General features: G+C 71.9%; 4 protein-coding genes across 8 annotated transcripts; 3 read left to right on the forward strand and 1 right to left on the reverse strand.

Annotated features, from left to right (window-relative positions):
• Positions 1 to 212: 212 nt before the first annotated feature.
• RNF208 (ring finger protein 208) lies at positions 213 to 14,507 on the reverse strand. 3 transcript variants are annotated; one of them, XR_013814559.1, is made up of 3 exons: positions 14,370 to 14,507; positions 13,630 to 13,729; positions 1,638 to 1,716 (listed from the first exon to the last, which is right to left on the reverse strand). XR_013814559.1 is itself a non-coding variant. In XM_079791208.1 (2 exons), exons 1-2 carry the CDS (start codon positions 12,107 to 12,109, stop codon positions 381 to 383), a joined length of 1,341 nt encoding a protein of 446 aa, XP_079647334.1. In that variant the 5' UTR covers positions 12,110 to 12,351; the 3' UTR covers positions 213 to 380. The 3 variants fall into 3 exon arrangements, 2 of the variants coding, with proteins under 2 accessions (XP_079647334.1, XP_079647333.1); XM_079791208.1 differs by lacking the exons at positions 13,630 to 13,729; positions 14,370 to 14,507 and adding an exon at positions 12,105 to 12,351 and having other exon boundaries at positions 213 to 1,716; XM_079791207.1 differs by lacking the exons at positions 13,630 to 13,729; positions 14,370 to 14,507 and adding an exon at positions 1,904 to 2,447 and having other exon boundaries at positions 213 to 1,716.
• On the forward strand, positions 4,720 to 5,590 carry CYSRT1 (cysteine rich tail 1). 2 transcript variants are annotated; one of them, XM_079791211.1, is made up of 2 exons: positions 4,720 to 4,890; positions 5,107 to 5,590. In XM_079791211.1, the coding sequence occupies exons 1-2, from the start codon at positions 4,735 to 4,737 to the stop codon at positions 5,587 to 5,589; spliced, it is 639 nt and encodes a 212-aa protein (XP_079647337.1). In that variant the 5' UTR covers positions 4,720 to 4,734; the 3' UTR covers position 5,590. The 2 variants fall into 2 exon arrangements, with proteins under 2 accessions (XP_079647337.1, XP_079647338.1); XM_079791212.1 differs by having other exon boundaries at positions 4,766 to 4,890; positions 5,138 to 5,590.
• RNF224 (ring finger protein 224) lies at positions 5,908 to 9,831 on the forward strand (the record flags this gene model as incomplete). 2 transcript variants are annotated; one of them, XM_079791209.1, is made up of 2 exons in its annotated part: positions 5,908 to 6,374; positions 7,844 to 9,822. In XM_079791209.1, the coding sequence occupies 2 exons, from the start codon at positions 5,908 to 5,910 to the stop codon at positions 8,313 to 8,315; spliced, it is 939 nt and encodes a 312-aa protein (XP_079647335.1). In that variant the 3' UTR covers positions 8,316 to 9,822. The 2 variants fall into 2 exon arrangements, with proteins under 2 accessions (XP_079647335.1, XP_079647336.1); XM_079791210.1 differs by lacking the exon at positions 5,908 to 6,374 and having other exon boundaries at positions 6,449 to 9,831.
• On the forward strand, positions 10,267 to 15,421 carry SLC34A3 (solute carrier family 34 member 3). Its single transcript, XM_079791215.1, has 12 exons — positions 10,267 to 10,679; positions 10,897 to 10,986; positions 11,319 to 11,447; positions 11,524 to 11,667; positions 11,733 to 11,844; positions 11,921 to 12,116; positions 12,244 to 12,333; positions 12,425 to 12,512; positions 12,595 to 12,762; positions 12,843 to 12,959; positions 13,042 to 13,166; positions 14,232 to 15,421. The coding sequence occupies exons 1-12, from the start codon at positions 10,595 to 10,597 to the stop codon at positions 14,694 to 14,696; spliced, it is 1,809 nt and encodes a 602-aa protein (XP_079647341.1). The 5' UTR covers positions 10,267 to 10,594; the 3' UTR covers positions 14,697 to 15,421.
• The last annotated feature ends 786 nt before the right edge of the window (positions 15,422 to 16,207 follow it).

A 16,207-nucleotide genomic window follows, 5' to 3' on the forward strand; every position in this document is an offset into this window, starting at 1 on the left:
TGTGTGAGACAGTCACACGTATGTACGCATGTGCACACACACACAGCCAGGCCCAGTCACCTGAGCGGCATGCCCGGCCCAGCTTGGCCACGGAGCGGTGCTGGGCCTCCCCTGGCCACGGGGACCCCGTCTGGGCTGCAGTCCCTGGTGCCCACCCCGGCCCAGCGTGGAGGCCACAGCAGCGGCTGCAGGCCAGGGACAAGATGCGAACTTTGGCAGAGTTTTAATGGCAAAGTTGTTGCAGCGACAATGCCACACGGGTGGGGGCCGGAAGCTGTGATGGGCGCGGGGTCGGGGGGATGGGCAGGGCCGGGTCCCTGAAGCAGCAGCGCGAGGACCGACCACAGGCGGTGGCAGGGACGGCGGGCGGCGGGCGGGCACTACATGATGGAGCAGGCGGACAGCGGGTTCCGCACGTGGCAGGTGCAGGCGGCCCCACAGTACTGCCGGAAGGTCTGGTAGCAGCTGCCCTCGGGCTCACCCCCCCACTGGCCACCAGACGGGGCGGTCAGCGCCTCGGGCGGCAGGCGGCTTAAGATGGACGTGTTGACGGCCAGCGCGGCCAGGCCGTAGTCGGTGAAGAGCACAGTCTCGCGGCGGCAGGTGGGGCAGGAGATGAACTTGTACTTGGGGCAGGACTCGTAGAGGATCTGCAGGCACTGCTCACACACGGAGTGCAGGCAGGACAGCACGCGGGGCCGCCGCTGCGTGACGTTGTACGTGTGCCCGCAAGTGGGACACTCCAGGGGCTCCCCGGCGGCGGCGGGCGACGGCACTGTGGGGGGCCCCGAGGCCGTGGGGCCCGGCGCCCGCATCACGTACTGATTCACGATGACCTCGTCCACGGGCGCCACGCGGGGGAAGCCCAGCTCTGCGCTGCCCTTGCGGGGCCGGCGTGGCAGGGGTGGGGTGCGGGACGCCCCCTCCAGGGCAGGCATGTCCCCCCCACATGCCTGGTTGACGATGATCTCCGTGTCTGAGGGCCAGGCGCGCTTGGGTGCCAGAGCTGGGGTGGGCCGGGGCGCAGGTGGAAAGCAGGGGGCGGCCGCCTGCAGCTCGGGGAACTTCTCGGGGTGGACGATCTTCATGGCCTCCATCTTGAGGATGACATGGGGGCCCTTCAGGCAGGACATGAGGAGGCCCGGCCAGCCGCTGCCCGCCTCGGGCCCAGGGTCAGCCGGCATCCGGCTGTCTCCAGTCAGACAGGGTGTTAAGGTGGGAGGGGGCGTTGGGTGGGGCCGGGGGGGAGGAGCAGGGGCAGCATCCTGGTCCCGCCAGGCCTGGTGGGGACCCCAGCCTCCCCGAGGACTCTTGGGGGCGACTGGCGAGAGCTGGGGGGGCAGGGCCCCTCCCGGTGGCCACAGTGGCTTCTCTGGTCCAGTCCGAGGAGGAGGAGGAGGAAGGGGTGGGGGGGTGGGAGGCAGGCAGGGGCAGAGGGGTGCGGGAGGCTGCCTGGGGCTGCAGGTCCGGCCCAGGGCCTCACCCAGGGTCTCCGGCTGCGGAGGCTGGCGAGGGGGTTTGGGGTGGGCTCTCCGTGCAGCCGAGGTCAGCAGTGCCCGGGCTGGGCCATCCGGGCGGGCGGGGGCTAGGTGGGCCCCATGGCTCCAGGGCAGGGTGCCCAGGGAAGGCAGGTAGCCGGAGCCCTGGCTGCGGGCGGACCCGGGCCGCAGGCTCGGCGGTGGCGGGAGCAGGGAGGAGGCCTGGACCAGGCCCGAGCTGCAGGTGAGAGACAGCGTGAGCGCAGCGCCGGCCCACCCTCGCTCGGCACAAAAGACCGGGCGCCCGACCTCTGACCCTGACCCTCTCCGGGCGCGCAGCCCAGCCCCCTCCCCAGTCCCCGCCCCCGAGGCCCGACCGCGGCCGTGCGGGGGGAAGCGAGGCCGCCCGCCGTGCCCGCTCTCACCTGCCCCAGCCTGGCGTCCCCGAGCCGCGCGCCGCCGCAGAGGTTGTCTCAAAGGCAAGCCCGGATGCGGCGCCCGCGCCTCGGCCCGGCGGCTCCGGCGGCGACCTGGGGCGATGGCGCGGCCGCGGCGGCTCCCGGGGGCGCGGGGAGCGGGCTCGGCGCGGCGCGGCGGCGGCAGGTGCGTGCGAAGCGTGGCGCGCTCTGCGGCGGAGGCGCGGGGACCGCAGTGCGCGCGGCGCCCGCCTGCGCCCGCAGCGCCACCCCCCGTCTGGGGACCCGCGCGGGGTCCGCGGGGCGGGGCCAGCCAGGCTCTCGGCTGCCCCTCGATTCGCAGAGGGCCCGGCGCCCGCTCCCGGGGTCACCCGGCGCCCGCGGACCGCGTGCGGGTGCCAGTCCTGCATCGCCCCTCCTCCAGTTCCCCCACTGCGTCCCCGCCTGGCGGACCCGGAGTCCTAGCCAAGCCTCCCTCCCCCGGACCCCCATTCTGGAAGGGAAGTCTTTTCTCAGCCCGAAGCCTCGGTGCCAGAGGGAAAGGAGAGGGGCCCAGAGGTGACCCCTGGAGAGCTGGTTCCCGGGCTCAGCCCTGGGACCCCCTGTGCCCCCCCCGCCCCGCCCCCGCCCCGGAGAGTCAGGGTCTCTGCTTGTCCTTCCACTCAGGCCCAGCGTGAGCGCCCTGGGGTTTTCCGGCTCCCAGGGGCGCCCAGCGCCTGCCCAGCGCCGGGCTGAGGGCAGTGTGGCCGTAGAGGGGAGCAGGGTGGGCGGACACCGGAGGAGTGGACGGAGGGAGGGCCAGTTGGGAGAAGTCTCCCGGGACCAGGACGGCTGGACCGGTGGGCGGGTGAGGTCAAACAGCTGGATAGACAACACACACCCACCCAGGGTGGGGTGGCCTCCCGGCACCCCAGGCAGCACGTGCCGGCTGTCACAGCTGAGCGCTCACCGGACCCCACCCAGCAGGAAGCCCCATTCCTTTCTGCTTCCTCCTCAGGCCAGGCTTCCCTGTTCCCTTGGGCCTATGGGGGGCCCGCCCTCGGTGACAGGGAGGACAGAGGACATGGTGGCAACCACAGGGCAGGGAACCAGGGCACGGAGGCGCTTGCCGTCCTGTGGCAGCGCGGGGCCCTGCCTCTGACCTGGACAGCCCCGGCCCCTTCAGGCTGCACCTGTGTGCCCAGGCCCTTCAGGGCCACGGAGCCCAGCGGTCGGTGCTCCTGGAGAGGGAGCCACGTGGGCACATCCGGCTGGAGGAGAGCCCCTGGGGCCGCACTTGGCGGCCTGTGTGACCTCGGGCCGGTGTCTGGGCCTCAGTTTCCCGTCAAGCCGCAGGAGCAGGTGTGAGAGGTGCAGGGACGGCCTCAGGGGGCTCTGGCATGAAGCGGGAGCAAGGGAGACCCGCGGGCCAGTGGACACGCGGGAGCCCAGCCTCAGCCTCGGACTCCACGCAGCTCCCCTACAGACCCGCGGGGCGCGCACCAGCCACAGGCCCCGCCCCTCCCGAGGCCACGCCCCCAGGAGCGAGGCCCCGCCCCGTTCAAGCCCCCTCCGGAGTCCGCGCCTCGAGAGCTCCGCCGTTCAGAGCTGGGGCGGCCCACGGCGGGTTCGGAACGGTCCGGGGCCAGCAGACCCCGAACCGGGTCTTTAAGGAAACCCTCGAGCGCGGAGGCTTCTGGGGAATAAGGTTCCCACCGGCCGCCTCAGGCCTGTTTTCGCGCATGCGGCCTGGCCGCCTCGCCGCGAGGGGCGGGGTCTGCAGGAGCGGTGGGCGGGACTCACGGCGCCTGCGCACGGGCCTCCGCTCTGGGCCTGGGAAGTTCAAGGCCGCGGGCCTGGTCCCCGTGGAATCGGATGCTGCATCGGTAGAGCTCGTGTCCGGACCGGTCAGACCGGCCCCGCGCAGGCCACGCGGGTCACCCTGGCCTCTGGGCCACGTCTGATTTGATCCCGCCCTTCCTGGGGCTTCCCCCGGCCACCAAGGCCTGGGGTGGCGGGTCCTGGCCGCACCCTACCGCCCCGGGTCGCCCCAGGGGGAGCTCGCCGGTTCCAGGGTGCACAAGTGTTTACCTCTGTTGTCACCCCTGCACGCAGCCACCCTGTATGGCAAGTGCTAAGTGCCACCTTCCAATCGAAGGTGGGAGGGGTTCGAGGGCCCAGGCGGGGGCGCTGGAGGGGAGACTGGCGGCCCCAGGCGCCTCCCAGCAGAGGGACGCTGGCTTCAGAAGGGAGCTAGACTGTCACTGGGTGTAGGAAGCGCGTGTCGCCAGTTGTAAGATAAGTTTTATCAGCAAAAGTGTGTAAATCAATTTTTTTATCAGTTAAAAGGCAAGCCTCTGAGTCAGGGGCGGGCGCCTTTTTCCTGCAGGAGCCATTTGATATTAATAACCTCATGCGCGGGCCACACAAATGACCGGCTTCAGAGCTACCTGCTCTGTCCGCTCACACATGTCATTAACTCCCCCTAATGCCTTGGCAGGGCCGGACCGAATGGCTTCGCGGGCCTCCCACGGCCCACGGGCCGGACGTTCCCCACCCCTGCGCGCAGGAGTCCACGCCTCAAACAGCTCCGGTCTCGTCTGGGGCAGAGGCTGTGGCTGCAGCGCGGACCTCCGCCCTCTGCCGAAAAGCAGGGGCTCCGAGGGGCGCGAGTGAGGGCCAGAGTCCCCGGACCACCTGCCACTGGGGTCTGAGGACTGACCCCAGTCCCCTCCCGGCCTCCTTCCTGGGCCCAGGACGTGCCTGGCGTGTGTCAAGGCTGAGTCACCCTGGCTGGCCGTGCCCCTCAGAGCCCGGGCCATGGCCACCGCCCACCTGAGAAGGAAGGGTGGGTGCCCGCTATGCTGGAGGAGCTAGAGCCTCCTGGGAACTTGGGAACCCCATTGTTGAGGCCCGCCCACGGCCCCACCCCTCCCCAGGAGGGAAAAGGCAGCTGCCAGTCGCTCAGCTCACAGGCACTGGCAGGACCAGAGGACAGACAGCGGTTGCCACTCCAGGTGGGTCCTGGGCCCTCCCTGCACTGGGGCTCCCCGGTAGGGCCAGCCCTGCTGTGCCTCCAGACCCCCCCACCCATCCCAGCTCCCCCAGGGGACTGCCACGGGGGGGCAGCTGGAGACCGGCCCTCACGCTGGGTGAACCCAGGCACGCGCACCCTGGCACCTGGGCAGCGCCACAGCCTGGCTTTCCCTGGGGTGGGCACTTCCTCTCCACAGAGCCAACCGTCTGCTCTGCCCCCCCTGCCAGGCCGGGCCATGGACCCCCACGAGATGGTGGTCAAGAACCCGTACACCCACATCAGCATCCCCCGGGCTCACCTGCGCCCGGACCTGGAGCAGCAGCTGGAGGCCGGTCCCGGCCCCTCGGAGCTGCAGCCTCTGTCTGGGGGTGCCTGCGCCCCGGAGCCCAGCCGCCTCCTGCAGCCCGTCGAGGAGGTCTGGGGGCCCCAGGGGGCCAAGGGCGCCAAGGGGGCCAAGGGAGCCAAGGGGGCCGCCCCTGTCCAGGGCCAGCAGTCCTGGCAGCAGCCTGGCAACCCCTCCTGCAGCGGGCAGCGCCCGGCGGGACTGACCTACGCCGGCCGGCCGCCCATCGGGCGCGGCGACGACATCGCGCACCACTGCTGCTGCTGCCCCTGCTGCTCCTGCTGCCACTGCCCCCGTTTCTGCCGCTGCCACAGCTGCTGCTGCGTGGTCTCCTAGCCCGGCCCTCCCGGCGGCGGCCCGGCTCGGCTCAGGAGCCGCGGCCGCGCGTGGACATTGGTGGCACCCGCCGGGCCATCGACACCACGGGTGCCAGCCACCTCCCACCCTAGGCAGGGACGCCTGCGTGCCACCAAGGCCCACCAAGGCCGACAGCTCAGCTCGGGCCTCTGGAAAGGGGGCCCCGGGCGCTGGCGCGGCAGCCAATACCCTCGACCCCCTCCTCCCAGACCCCCTCCTCCCAGGCCGGAGCCTGGTAATAAAGCAGTGAGCGTCCTCAGGCGATTCCTTTCGGAGGGGACCCGGGCTGGAAGGCACATGGCCCCCCCGCGGCCGTGGGACATTTGGGGGCGGGGAGGCCACGGCCGATTCTCTGACCTGCACTGCAGGTCTCTGGTCTGCCCTGAGGATGGGCAGGAGGGGCCGGAGTGTGTCCCGGGCCCCGGCCAGGCCTGGGTTCCAGCTAGGAGACACCTCAGTCTGTGGGTCCGACAGGAGGCCATGCATGGAATCTGGGGAGCGGAGCCCCAAGAAAGGCCCCCAGGAGGAGGCCCCGGCTGGAGGGAAGGAGTGGGTGGGACTGGTGCCGGCAGGTTCTGGGAGTGGGAGCCCAGGCAGCCGGGACCGAGCCCAGCTCCCACTGTGAGTCACGGCCCTACCTCCGCCAGGCATTCTTCTTCCCACCAAACACCCCATTCCTGCACCTGCCCTGGGGCGCCCGGCCCTGCCGCTCCGCCCTGTCCAGACTCCAGGGCCTGGGCTTCCTGGAGGAGGCGGCAGCGAAGGTGCTGGCTGGGGGAGGCCCCGCGGAGCCCCTGTCCCCCCGCAACCCCCCTCCACCCCCGTCTGCATGCAGCACGGCATGCCTGTCGGAGGGCATGCCTGTCGGAGGGCGTGCGGGCAGCTCCGCGGCGAAGCCCGGCATTGCCTCACTGCGGGGTGAGGCCAGGATGCCGGGGCGAGGAGTCAGCGGAGGCCGGCACCGAGCACCCGGTGTTTCCGGGCTGGGCCCAGAGCTGAGGGAGGAAGCCGAGCTGGCCCCGCAGGACAGACAGGTCCTGTGCCCGCCCTCCCTGACCCGTGGTGACTGGCCACACGGGTGTGGACGGACATGTCACTGGCCTGACTGTGCGGGAACGCGGGGTGCCAGACTCCTGGCCCCTGCCCCCGGCCCGCCCCCACCCAGGCCGGCCCCAGAAACCTGTCCGATCAGTGCAGGAGGCTGCACACTGCCCGCGATGGGAGTAAGGGGGCTCTGGCCTTGGGCTTCCTGCCGTCGAGGTGGAGGGGTCTTGGGGATCCTGACCCTGTCTCAGCCCTTCTCTACGCACCCCATTCTGCCGTGTCTGTGTCCCTGGGGCCCCGGCGGCGGGGGCTCTGATGGGCGTGTCCAGGGCTGCCTCTGGGTGGTCCGTGTGTCTGTGTGAGGACCGCCTTGGGGCCTTTCGGGACGAGCCACCCCCCCAGGACGAGGGCCGGGGTGAAAACGCTGGCCTGACCTACGTGCACCCTCACACTGTGATTGAACTGGGTGGAGCAGGGCCCTCAGGCTCTGGGCCAGTGGGGTCCGGGCAGGCTTCCTGGAGGAGGCGACACCTGAATGGAGATGAAAGGCCCATCAGGTTAAGACCAGGAGCCGCTCCAGCTGGGCGGGGAGTGTGAGGGCGAGCGTGAGGATGGGGGCCGGGAGGGGGTCTGGGTGAGCAGGTGGGAAGATGAGCCTGGAGGAGCGCAAAGCCAGGCCTGGGTTGGGGGTTCCTGGAGCTGGGTCTGGCCACGAGGGGGTGGGGGCGGGGCAGAGTGGGGGGGCACGGGTGGATCCAGTTGCAAGTGCTTTGTGGCTGAAAGGGGAGCCCGCCCGCCCGCCTGCAGCCACCACCTGCCTCCCTGCTGACTCGGGCTCGGCCAGTAACGTGAGCCCCAGGGAGGGAGCCGCAGGGTGCCCTGGGTCCCCCCACCCCCGGCCACCCTCTGGCCGGCGCAGTCGCCCCGCAGAGCGAATGCAGGTAGGAGGCCTGGACCCGGGCAGGCGGGGTGGGTGGGGGCGGGGGCCCGGCAGGAGGGCCACGGGATAGGGCCAGGCAGCTGGACCGGACGCTGGCCCCGGGGACCCCGGCTGCGGCCCGACCCCGGCGTCTGCAGCGGCCTGGGCTCCTGTCCCCTGGGGCGGGCTCCCCGTGCCAGGGCCCTGACCGGGCAGGACGGGGGCAGAGGCAGGCGGGGTGGCTGTTAGATCCCCGCACGCCTCCCCCAGGATGCTGCAGCCCGAGGGTCCCCCGGCCTCGGAGGAGGGGACGGCCGCTGGGACTCGGCGGGGCGACTGCATCGTCTGCTACTCGGCCTACGACCTGGCCGGGCGCCTGCCCCGCCGCCTGTACTGCGGCCACACCTTCTGCCAGGCGTGCGTGCGGAGGCTGGACGCGCCCGCCCACGAGCAGCGCTGGATCCCCTGCCCGCAGTGCCGCCAGAGCACCCCCACGCCCCGCGGAGGGGTGGCCATGCTGGACCTCGACCTGGCCGCCTTCCTGGCCATCAAGGCCGAGCGGGAGCCTCCCCGCGCGGAGCCCCGGCCCCCCGCGCCCCTCAAAGGCGGCCCCGCGGTCACTCAGCAGCCCGCCGTGCTCTGCCCGGCCTTGGGCCCCCAGCCCCGCTTCCCCCAGCCCCACTGCTGCTGCTGGGGCTGCGGCCCCCTCTGCTGGGCCCCCTCGGGCAGCCCCGGGGTCTGAGCTCCGGCCACGGCGCCCCTGGGACAGGGTGGCGGCTGCCTGCCGGGCGCTGGCCTCGGAACCTCTGCTGGGGCACAGCCCGCCCAGAACGGCCTGGGGACTCAGGGTCCCGGGGGCCGCCCCCCACGGACACCCGGGCCACAGCCTAAGGCGGGGGCTGCGGCCTCGGCACTACGAGGCTCTGCAGGGATGGCGACTGCCCGCCCGAGCCGCAGGGATCCCAGGCCCCGAGCTGGCCCGGGTGCAGGGGTGGGGGCTGCTGTGGGAGCCTGTATGCCCCGCCCTGACCCCTCCCAGAGGTCCCAGCGGGCGTGGAGGGAGGCCGCCTCCTGCTTCCCTGGCCCACGAGGCAGCCTGTGGCGTTTTCACTCAACAAAGCTCCTGAAACCCACCCGTGTCTGTGCCATGAGGGGCGTCCCTGCCGGCGTGAGGTCACCGCTGGGACAGGTGTCTGCAGAGAGGATCAGCTCCAGGCCCAGAGAGGGTGGGGGCCTGCCCGAGGTCACACAGCACACAGGCCCACGCCCACCCAGGCCTTGCTTGTCCCTTAGCTGCCTTCTGCCCCCCAGCGGCCACACACAGACCCTGTGGAGGGGCCACCGCAGCTGCTGGCGGCTTTGGGCCCAGACACCCCGAGGCTGGGCTACAATATTCCCACCCCCCACCCCCCGAGAGGCGCTGCGCTCAGAGCCCCTGGGAGGGACGCCAGGCGCCCTGGGTGCTGGGTGGCAGGCAGGGGCGGGACGCGGGAATCTGCTGAGAACACTCAGAAACCTGCTCCGCTCCCGGGCAAAGTCCCCCGGCTCGGGGACGGGTGGGCAGGGCAGGGTGCGGGTCAGCAGGCCCCTGGGGAGACCCCGCCCGAGGGGGGCTGGTCCCAGCATCCCGGGAGCAGGAAGGGGAGTGACCCCAAGGGGAGGCACCCCACAAGCAATGAGGCCTGTCAGGGCTCAGCTGTGGAGAGAGGCTGGGGCCAGGCCTCCGGGGCCACGTGGGGTTGGGTGGAGAGCTGGGCCAGAGCACGGCCTTGGGGGGTGCCCTCCGCCCGTCCCTGCTCCCTCCACCTGCAGTGGGGGACCTGACACCCTAACCGTTGCTGGCCACCCCCGGACCCAGCCTGCAGAGAGCTCTGCCCAGCCCGGCCCCGAGCCAGGTCTGAACCGCATGACCTCGGGCCGCCCTCCCGCCTGGCTGGTACAAAGGGCTTCCCTCCCACCACCTGCCAGGCAGGGACAAGCCGACCCAGATAAGTTCTGAGGGCTCAGGCAGACCTCCCGGGCCCCCGGCCCCCCAGCCAGCGCCCAGCACACTGCTCCGTCCCGGGCGGGCAGTGGCCCCTGTCACAGCGGCACACGGGCACCGGCTGTGGAGGGCCAGCACGAAGGGCCGTGGCCCGGCCACACGAGGCCCTGGGCCTGGCTCGGGGCCGGGAGCACCTGCCGGGGTGACAGTGGGACCCGGGCAGGGCAGGTGCCTGGGGCTCTGCGGGGTACCCCCGGGGGCCTCGCTCCTGGGTAAACATTAATGGGGCTCAGCCCACGGCAGGTCATGTGTGCGCCCAGCGGATCTTTGACCTGCGGCTGCGCCCGCCCTGTGTCTCCTCCCTGCAGGTGCCCCCTCACTACCCACACAGGTAGGAGCTTCGAGTACCAGGAGGGGCCCAGGAACATGGGGGCCAGGGCTGGGGGGCCTCCAGGACAGAGACCGGCCTGTGGGCCAGCAGGAGGGAGGGTGACAGAGCCCCCCAGGACCGGGCCCGGGGACGGGAGAGCTGAGGCAGAGAGCTGGGGGGGGGGGCCCAGACCCTGCGGGCTGAGGGGGAGCCCGAGACGGAGCGGGCTCCTCCGCTCCCTGCCCTGCCCCCTCCGCGGGGGTGGGGCCCTTATCGAGAGGAGACGGCACCGTTTGGTATCAAGTGCCAAAGTCTAAGTCATCCGCAATGGCCCCGGTGACCCCTGACAGAAGAGGTCCCGGGTTCCAGGCTCCCAGCCACTCCTGGCCGAGCCTCAGCACCCTCTGCCCCGGGCCGCCCACCAGACCTGCTTCCAGCCGGACCGTGAGGGAGCCGGCCGCGGGGCTCACCTCTGCCCCCGACACCGGACTGGGCTTGCCTGACAGCCGCCTGAGGTCACTATAGCCATTGGGGGGGGGGGGGGGCTGGGGGGTCACCCAGGCCAGCAGGACCCAGGGGCCTGGGGGGCAGAGGGAAGAGGGGGTCTGACCTGCCTTCCCCCCCGCAGATCCGGGCTTGGGCCTGGGTCTGTCCTTGCCCGAAATCCATGCCGAGCTCTCCCCCCGGGGGCCAGGTCAGCCCCCCGACCCTGGACACGGTTGGCCTGGTGGACCGGAGTCCAGGACATGCAGGTATCAGGCCCAGCCCTGGACCCGCCGCTCGGGGAGGCGGGAGGGGCTCAGGACGACCCTGGTCAGGGCCCCCTTCCCTCCCAATTCCTGCCCCCATCCTTCACCCCAGGCCCCTGTGCATGGCCTTCCCCACCCCCACCCGCCCCACCTGGGGGTGTCCAGGACGCAGCTCGGTCCCTGGCTCGACCTGCCCCTGCCCCTGCCCCTGCCCCTGCAGGGACCTCCAGCCCTGCCCCCGCCGTGGAGGAGGGGGCCGCGGACCCCTGGGCCCTCCCCCAGCTGAAGGACACGGGCCAGTCCTGGAAAGGTAGGTCAGGAGGTGCCAGGAACTGGCCATGCAGGGTTGTACCCCCAGGGTCTGAGCAGGAGGGGGTTTGCCCAACAGGGAGCCCGCCCGCAGACCACCACCCCGGGACCCTCGTCGCTGCCCTCAGCTGCCTGCCTGCCCAGTGAGGGACCCGCTCCCCCTCTTGCTGGCAGTGAGCTGCGGGGAGGCCCCGGAGCTGTCTGCTTGGCCATTCTGCAAAGGAACGGAGGGGGGTTGCCCAGCCCTGCCCGGGGAGCGGGGAGGGGGGACGAGGAGGTGGACTGGCAGGCGGGCGGACGGGCTGGCTGTGGAACGCTGCCCTGTGTCCGCAGAGCTCAGCGCGGCCGGCCGGGTCCGGCGGGTGCTGCTCGGCCTCCTCAAGGCCTGCGGACTCCTGGGCAGCCTCTACCTCTTCGTCTGCTCCCTGGACACCCTCAGCTCCGCCTTCCAGCTGCTGGGCAGTGAGTGGCCGGAGGGGTGGCTGGGGCGGGGCGGCCGCCAGGCCCGGGCCTCAGCGCCCCTCTCTCCCGGGCGCAGGCAAGGTGGCCGGGGACATCTTCAAGGACAACGTGGTGCTGTCCAACCCCGTGGCGGGGCTGGTCATCGGGGTGCTGGTCACGGTGCTGGTCCAGAGCTCCAGCACGTCCTCCTCCATCGTGGTCAGCATGGTGGCCTCCAACTGTGAGTGCCCTCCTGTCCTGGGGGGGTTGGGGGGGGCACGGAAGGCTGACACGGCCCCCCCACAGTGCTGCAGGTCCGGGAATCTGTGCCCATCGTCATGGGGGTCAACGTGGGCACCTCCATCACCAGCACCCTGGTCTCCATGGCGCAGTCGGGGGACCGGGATGAGTTTCGGAGGTGAGCGGCCGGGCGGGCGGGGCCGGGGCTGCCCTGAGCCAGCCTCAGCTGACCCCTCCGCCCCCCATGGCGGCAGGGCCTTCGGCGGCTCCGCGGTGCACGGCATCTTCAACTGGCTCACGGTGCTGATCCTGCTGCCGCTGGAGAGCGCCGCGGCCCCGCTGGAGCGGCTCAGCGAGCTGGCCCTGCAGGCCGCCAGCCTGCAGCCCGGGACGCAGGCGCCCGACATCCTCAAGGTGCTGACGCGGCCGCTCACCCACCTCATCGTGCAGGTGTGGACGGGCTGCCCTCGGAGGGAGGCCCTGTGGGCCCGGCCTGGGCGGAGGAGGGGACAGAGGAGGGGGGTCTGGGCCCTGCCACGGTGTGAGCTCCAGGCAAATTCCCGACCTCTGTCTGCAGCTGGACGCCGACGCGATTGCCAACAGCGCCACGCACAACGCCACCAATAGCAGCCTCATCAAGCGCTGGTGTGGCGCCAGGGAGCCCACGGTGAGGTGCCTCTGCCCTGCCCTCTGACCGCTGAGCCGCCCAGCCCCCCGGCTCCCAGCCCGCCCTGAGCCCGCCCTTCCTGTCCCCCCAGATCCCAGGAAACAGCAGCGACTGTGGGGCGGCGACCTCGGGCGCCTGCCCTGGGACCAACGGCTCGACCCCCGCGGAGCAGCTGCCCTGTGAGGCCTGGCCCCGCCCCAGCCCCCACCGCCCCGCCAGGGCCACAGCGCCCCCGCTCACCCCTTGCCCCGCCGCCGCCAGGCCACCACCTGTTCTCGGGCACGGCGCTCTCGGACCTGGCGGTGGGCCTCATCCTGCTGGCCGGCTCCCTGCTCGTCCTCTGCTCCTGCCTGGTGCTCATCGTCAAGCTGCTCAACTCCCTGCTGCGCGGCCGCATCGCCCAGGCCGTGCGGACCGTCATCAACGCCGGTGGGTGCGCGGGACCGGACCAGGGCCCCAGGCCGGGCGGGCGGAGAGGCCGGGCCGGGGTGACCTCGCTGCCCCCCCAGACTTCCCCTTCCCGTTCGGCTGGCTCAGCGGCTACCTGGCCATCTTGGTGGGCGCCGGCATGACCTTCGTGCTGCAGAGCAGCAGCGTCTTCACAGCTGCGATTGTGCCGCTCATGGGTGAGCGGCGGGTAGGCACCCCGGGGGGCGGGGGGCGGGGGGCGTGGGCTCAGGGCACCACCGTGACCCCCTGCTCCTCCAGGCGTCGGGGTGATCAGCCTGGAGCGGGCCTACCCCCTCTTACTGGGCTCCAACATCGGCACCACCACCACGGCTCTGCTGGCCGCCCTGGCCAGCCCCCCGAGAATGCTGCCCAGCGCTCTCCAGGTACTGCCCTCCCTGTCCTCCCCGCTCCCGGCACCCAGTGCCCCGCGGCCAGCCCCGCACACAGGAAGCTGAGGCCTGCCCCCGGCTGGCCACGGCTCAAGCTCTCCGGGGACCCACCTCCAACTGCCTGCCCAGGCCAGCTGCCCATCTCCTTGGGCCCCAGGGACCTAGTGGGCATCTTGGGGACCCCCAGTCCCGCTTCTCCTCCCCCACTACCTTGTGCAGCCCTGGGGTGCCTTCTGCACCTTTCTCTCTGTCCCCCCCCTCCCCACCCTGTGCCCTGGCTCTGCTCCTTCCAGGCCTCCTTCTATTCCACCACCTGCAGATGTGCCCACCCCCATCACCCACACCCAACAGGTCCCCTCGATGACACGCTTGCTCCTGCAGAGGCGCGCCCCACCTGTGCTGGGCACCCCCTGGCCCCGGCTCTGCCCTGTACCCCGTCCCACCCAGTCCGGCTTACCCTCAGGGTCCACTGCTCCGGCCGAGTGTCCCTCCTCCCCTGCCTCCGCCTGGGGCCCGGACAGGCAGCTCCCGAATGTCCTGTCTTGCTGGGCTGCTGCCTACAGGAAGAGAGAGGCCCAGGCCCTCGCCACCTCCCACCTGTCCACTCGGACCCCCCAGTGCGGGGCCTGCTCCACCTCCCTCCAGGGAGCCCTCCAGACGGCGCCCGCCAGCTCGGCTCCTCAGTTCAGCAGCCCCTGGATGGGGGTGGAGGGGGTGACCTGCATGTGGGGCCCTGCAGGTCCCCCCACAGCAGCTAGGCCAGAGCCCAGGGCTGAGTGGCCAAGCTCACTGAGGGATGAGGAGCAGCGGGGGCGGGGGAAGGGAGTGGGAGCCATGCAGGTGCCCCCCCCCCCAAATGCGGGGGCAGTGCAGGAGGCGCATGCCCACACCTGGCTGGAACCTGCCCTCCCAGGCGGCCCGTCTCAGCCCAGCAGCAGGACCCCAGACTGACTTCGGACTCAGCACCATTTGGGGGCGGGGGGCGGGGGTAGGGAGAGGGGAGGCAGCCTGGGGGCCAGGGGACCCACGTCACGGCCCCTGCCTGCCCCCCGCCCCCAGGTGGCCCTCATCCACTTCTTCTTCAACGTGGCGGGCATCCTGCTGTGGTACGCGGTGCCGCTGCTGCGGCTGCCCATCCCGCTGGCCAGGCGCTTCGGGGACCTGACGGCGCGCTACCGCTGGGTGGCGGTGGCCTACCTGCTGCTCGGCTTCCTGCTGCTGCCGCTCGCCACCTTCGGGCTCTCGCTGGCGGGGCCCGCGGTGCTGGCCGGGGTGGCGGGGCCGGTGCTGGCGCTGCTGCTCCTGGTCGCCCTGGTCAACGTGCTGCAGCGGCGGCGGCCGGCCTGGCTGCCCCGCGCCCTGCGCTCCTGGGCCTGGCTGCCCCGCTGGCTGCGCTCCCTGGAGCCGTGGGACCGCCTCGTGGGGCGCTGCTGCCCCTGCCGGGCCTGCGGCCCCCCGCCCGCCGCCGCCAAGGAGGCGCACTGCTACGAGAACCCCGAGGTCCTGGCCTCCCAGCGGCTGTGAGGGCCGGGCGCCCCCCGCCCCGCCCTGCGCCCTGGGCGCCCTGGGGGGTCCCGGGAGCTGCGGACGTGGGAGTCAGCGGGCTCGCCTTCGCGGCAAATAAACGCGGCTGGGACCCGAGTGCGGGTGGTCTTCTCTCCCCGACGGCACGGCCGGGGTCCCCCGCCCCCTCCCTGGGGGGGACCGGCGCCTTTGCTGCCCCCTAGCGGCCAGTCCGCGGAGGAGCCGGTGTGGGCGCGCAGGTGACCCCCCGCCGCGGGCTGGAACCCCTCCTCTCGCGGCCGCGGGGGCCGGCAGGCACCAAGGGGCGGTGGGGAGCGGGAAGGCTTCCCGGGGTCCCGGGAAATCCGAGGTCCGGGGAGGCTGGGCGCTGCCTGGCGGGTGCGGGGAGGGGCGGTTCCCACGCCCCCGCCTGGGGGATGCGCGCAGGGAGGGGCGCAGGCCGCCCCCCGCCGTCCAGCCCCGCAGTGTGCAGGGCAGTGAGGTGCGGACCGGTGACCCCGAGGCGTCCTGCCCCCCTCCCCCCGGTTCTGCTTTTCTCTCTCTAGACGGGGCGGGGCGCGGGGCTGAGGGATCAGGGCTGCGGGCGGGGCCCCCGGGACGGCCTTGCGGGTCGCGGCGCGGCTCGGCCCGAGACCTACGGGGAGCAGGTGCTGCGCCCACCCAGGCTCCACCCGCACGCGTGGGCCCGCCTCTCCCCGGCGGGAGGCACCTGCCGGGCGGGCTGTGCCCTCCGGGGCTCCCCGCCCCTCCCCGCGGGGGCGCGTCCGGTTGCCACACAGGAAGGTTGTCTGCGGGCAGCTGGTAACCGGACACCAGGGAAGCGCCCGGGCCTCCTGCCCCTCCGCCCGGGCTGCCCCCGCGCAGCCTGACCCCGCCACCGGCGGAAAGGAAGCTTCGAGAGAGACGTCCGTCCCTCGCCCTCGCTCGGGCGCTGAGAGGGGGAGGGCGGCGGTCTGGGCCAGCTGCGGCGGGGTCCCCGCTCCCAGTCTAGGGGTGCTGCTAGGCCTGGGGGCGGTGGGCATGCAGGAAGATGGGGGAGGGTGGTAGCCCAGGCCCGCGGTTACTTTTTTGTCACTGCGCTTTTTAATTTATTGATTTGAGGGGGGGAGGGGGACAAACAGATTTGTTGTTCCACTTCCTGGTGCACTCATTGGTTACTTCTTTTTTTAAAATATATTCTTTATTGATTTTTTACAGAGAGGAAGGGAGAGGGAGAGAGAGTTAGAAACATCGATGAGAGAGAAACATCGATCAGCCGCCTCCTGCACGCCCCCCACTGGGGATGTGCCCGCAACCAAGGTCCATGCCCTTGACCGGAATCGAACCCGGGACCCTTCAGTCCGCAGGCTGACGCTCTATCCACTGAGCCAAACCGGTCAGGGCTCATTGGTTACTGCTGTGTGCGCCCTGACCAGGGATCAAACCCCAGACCCTGGTGTGTGGGGACCACGCTGAGCTCCGGCCAGGCCAGCCATTGTTCCTTCTGGTCCAGTCCTTTTCTACCCTCAGGT

The sequence above is a fragment of the Cnephaeus nilssonii genome (assembly GCF_951640355.1).
Source record: "Cnephaeus nilssonii genome assembly, chromosome: 14".
Classification (NCBI taxonomy): Eukaryota; Metazoa; Chordata; class Mammalia; order Chiroptera; family Vespertilionidae; genus Cnephaeus; species Cnephaeus nilssonii.

Coding starts and splice junctions, on each gene's coding strand:
- CYSRT1 (XM_079791211.1), top strand. CDS start 4,735: ATGCTGGAGGAGCTAGAGCCTCCTGGGAACTTGGGAACCCCATTGTTG. Junction 4,891..5,106: donor GACAGCGGTTGCCACTCCAG/GTGGGTCCTGGG, acceptor TCCTCTCCACAG/AGCCAACCGTCTGCTCTGCC.
- SLC34A3 (XM_079791215.1), top strand. CDS start 10,595: ATGCCGAGCTCTCCCCCCGGGGGCCAGGTCAGCCCCCCGACCCTGGAC. Junction 11,448..11,523: donor CGCCTTCCAGCTGCTGGGCA/GTGAGTGGCCGG, acceptor TCCCGGGCGCAG/GCAAGGTGGCCGGGGACATC. Junction 13,167..14,231: donor TGCTGCCCAGCGCTCTCCAG/GTACTGCCCTCC, acceptor CCCCGCCCCCAG/GTGGCCCTCATCCACTTCTT.
- RNF208 (XM_079791207.1), bottom strand. CDS start 2,304: ATGCAGGACTGGCACCCGCACGCGGTCCGCGGGCGCCGGGTGACCCCG. Junction 1,717..1,903: donor GGGACGCCAGGCTGGGGCAG/GTGAGAGCGGGC, acceptor TCTCACCTGCAG/CTCGGGCCTGGTCCAGGCCT.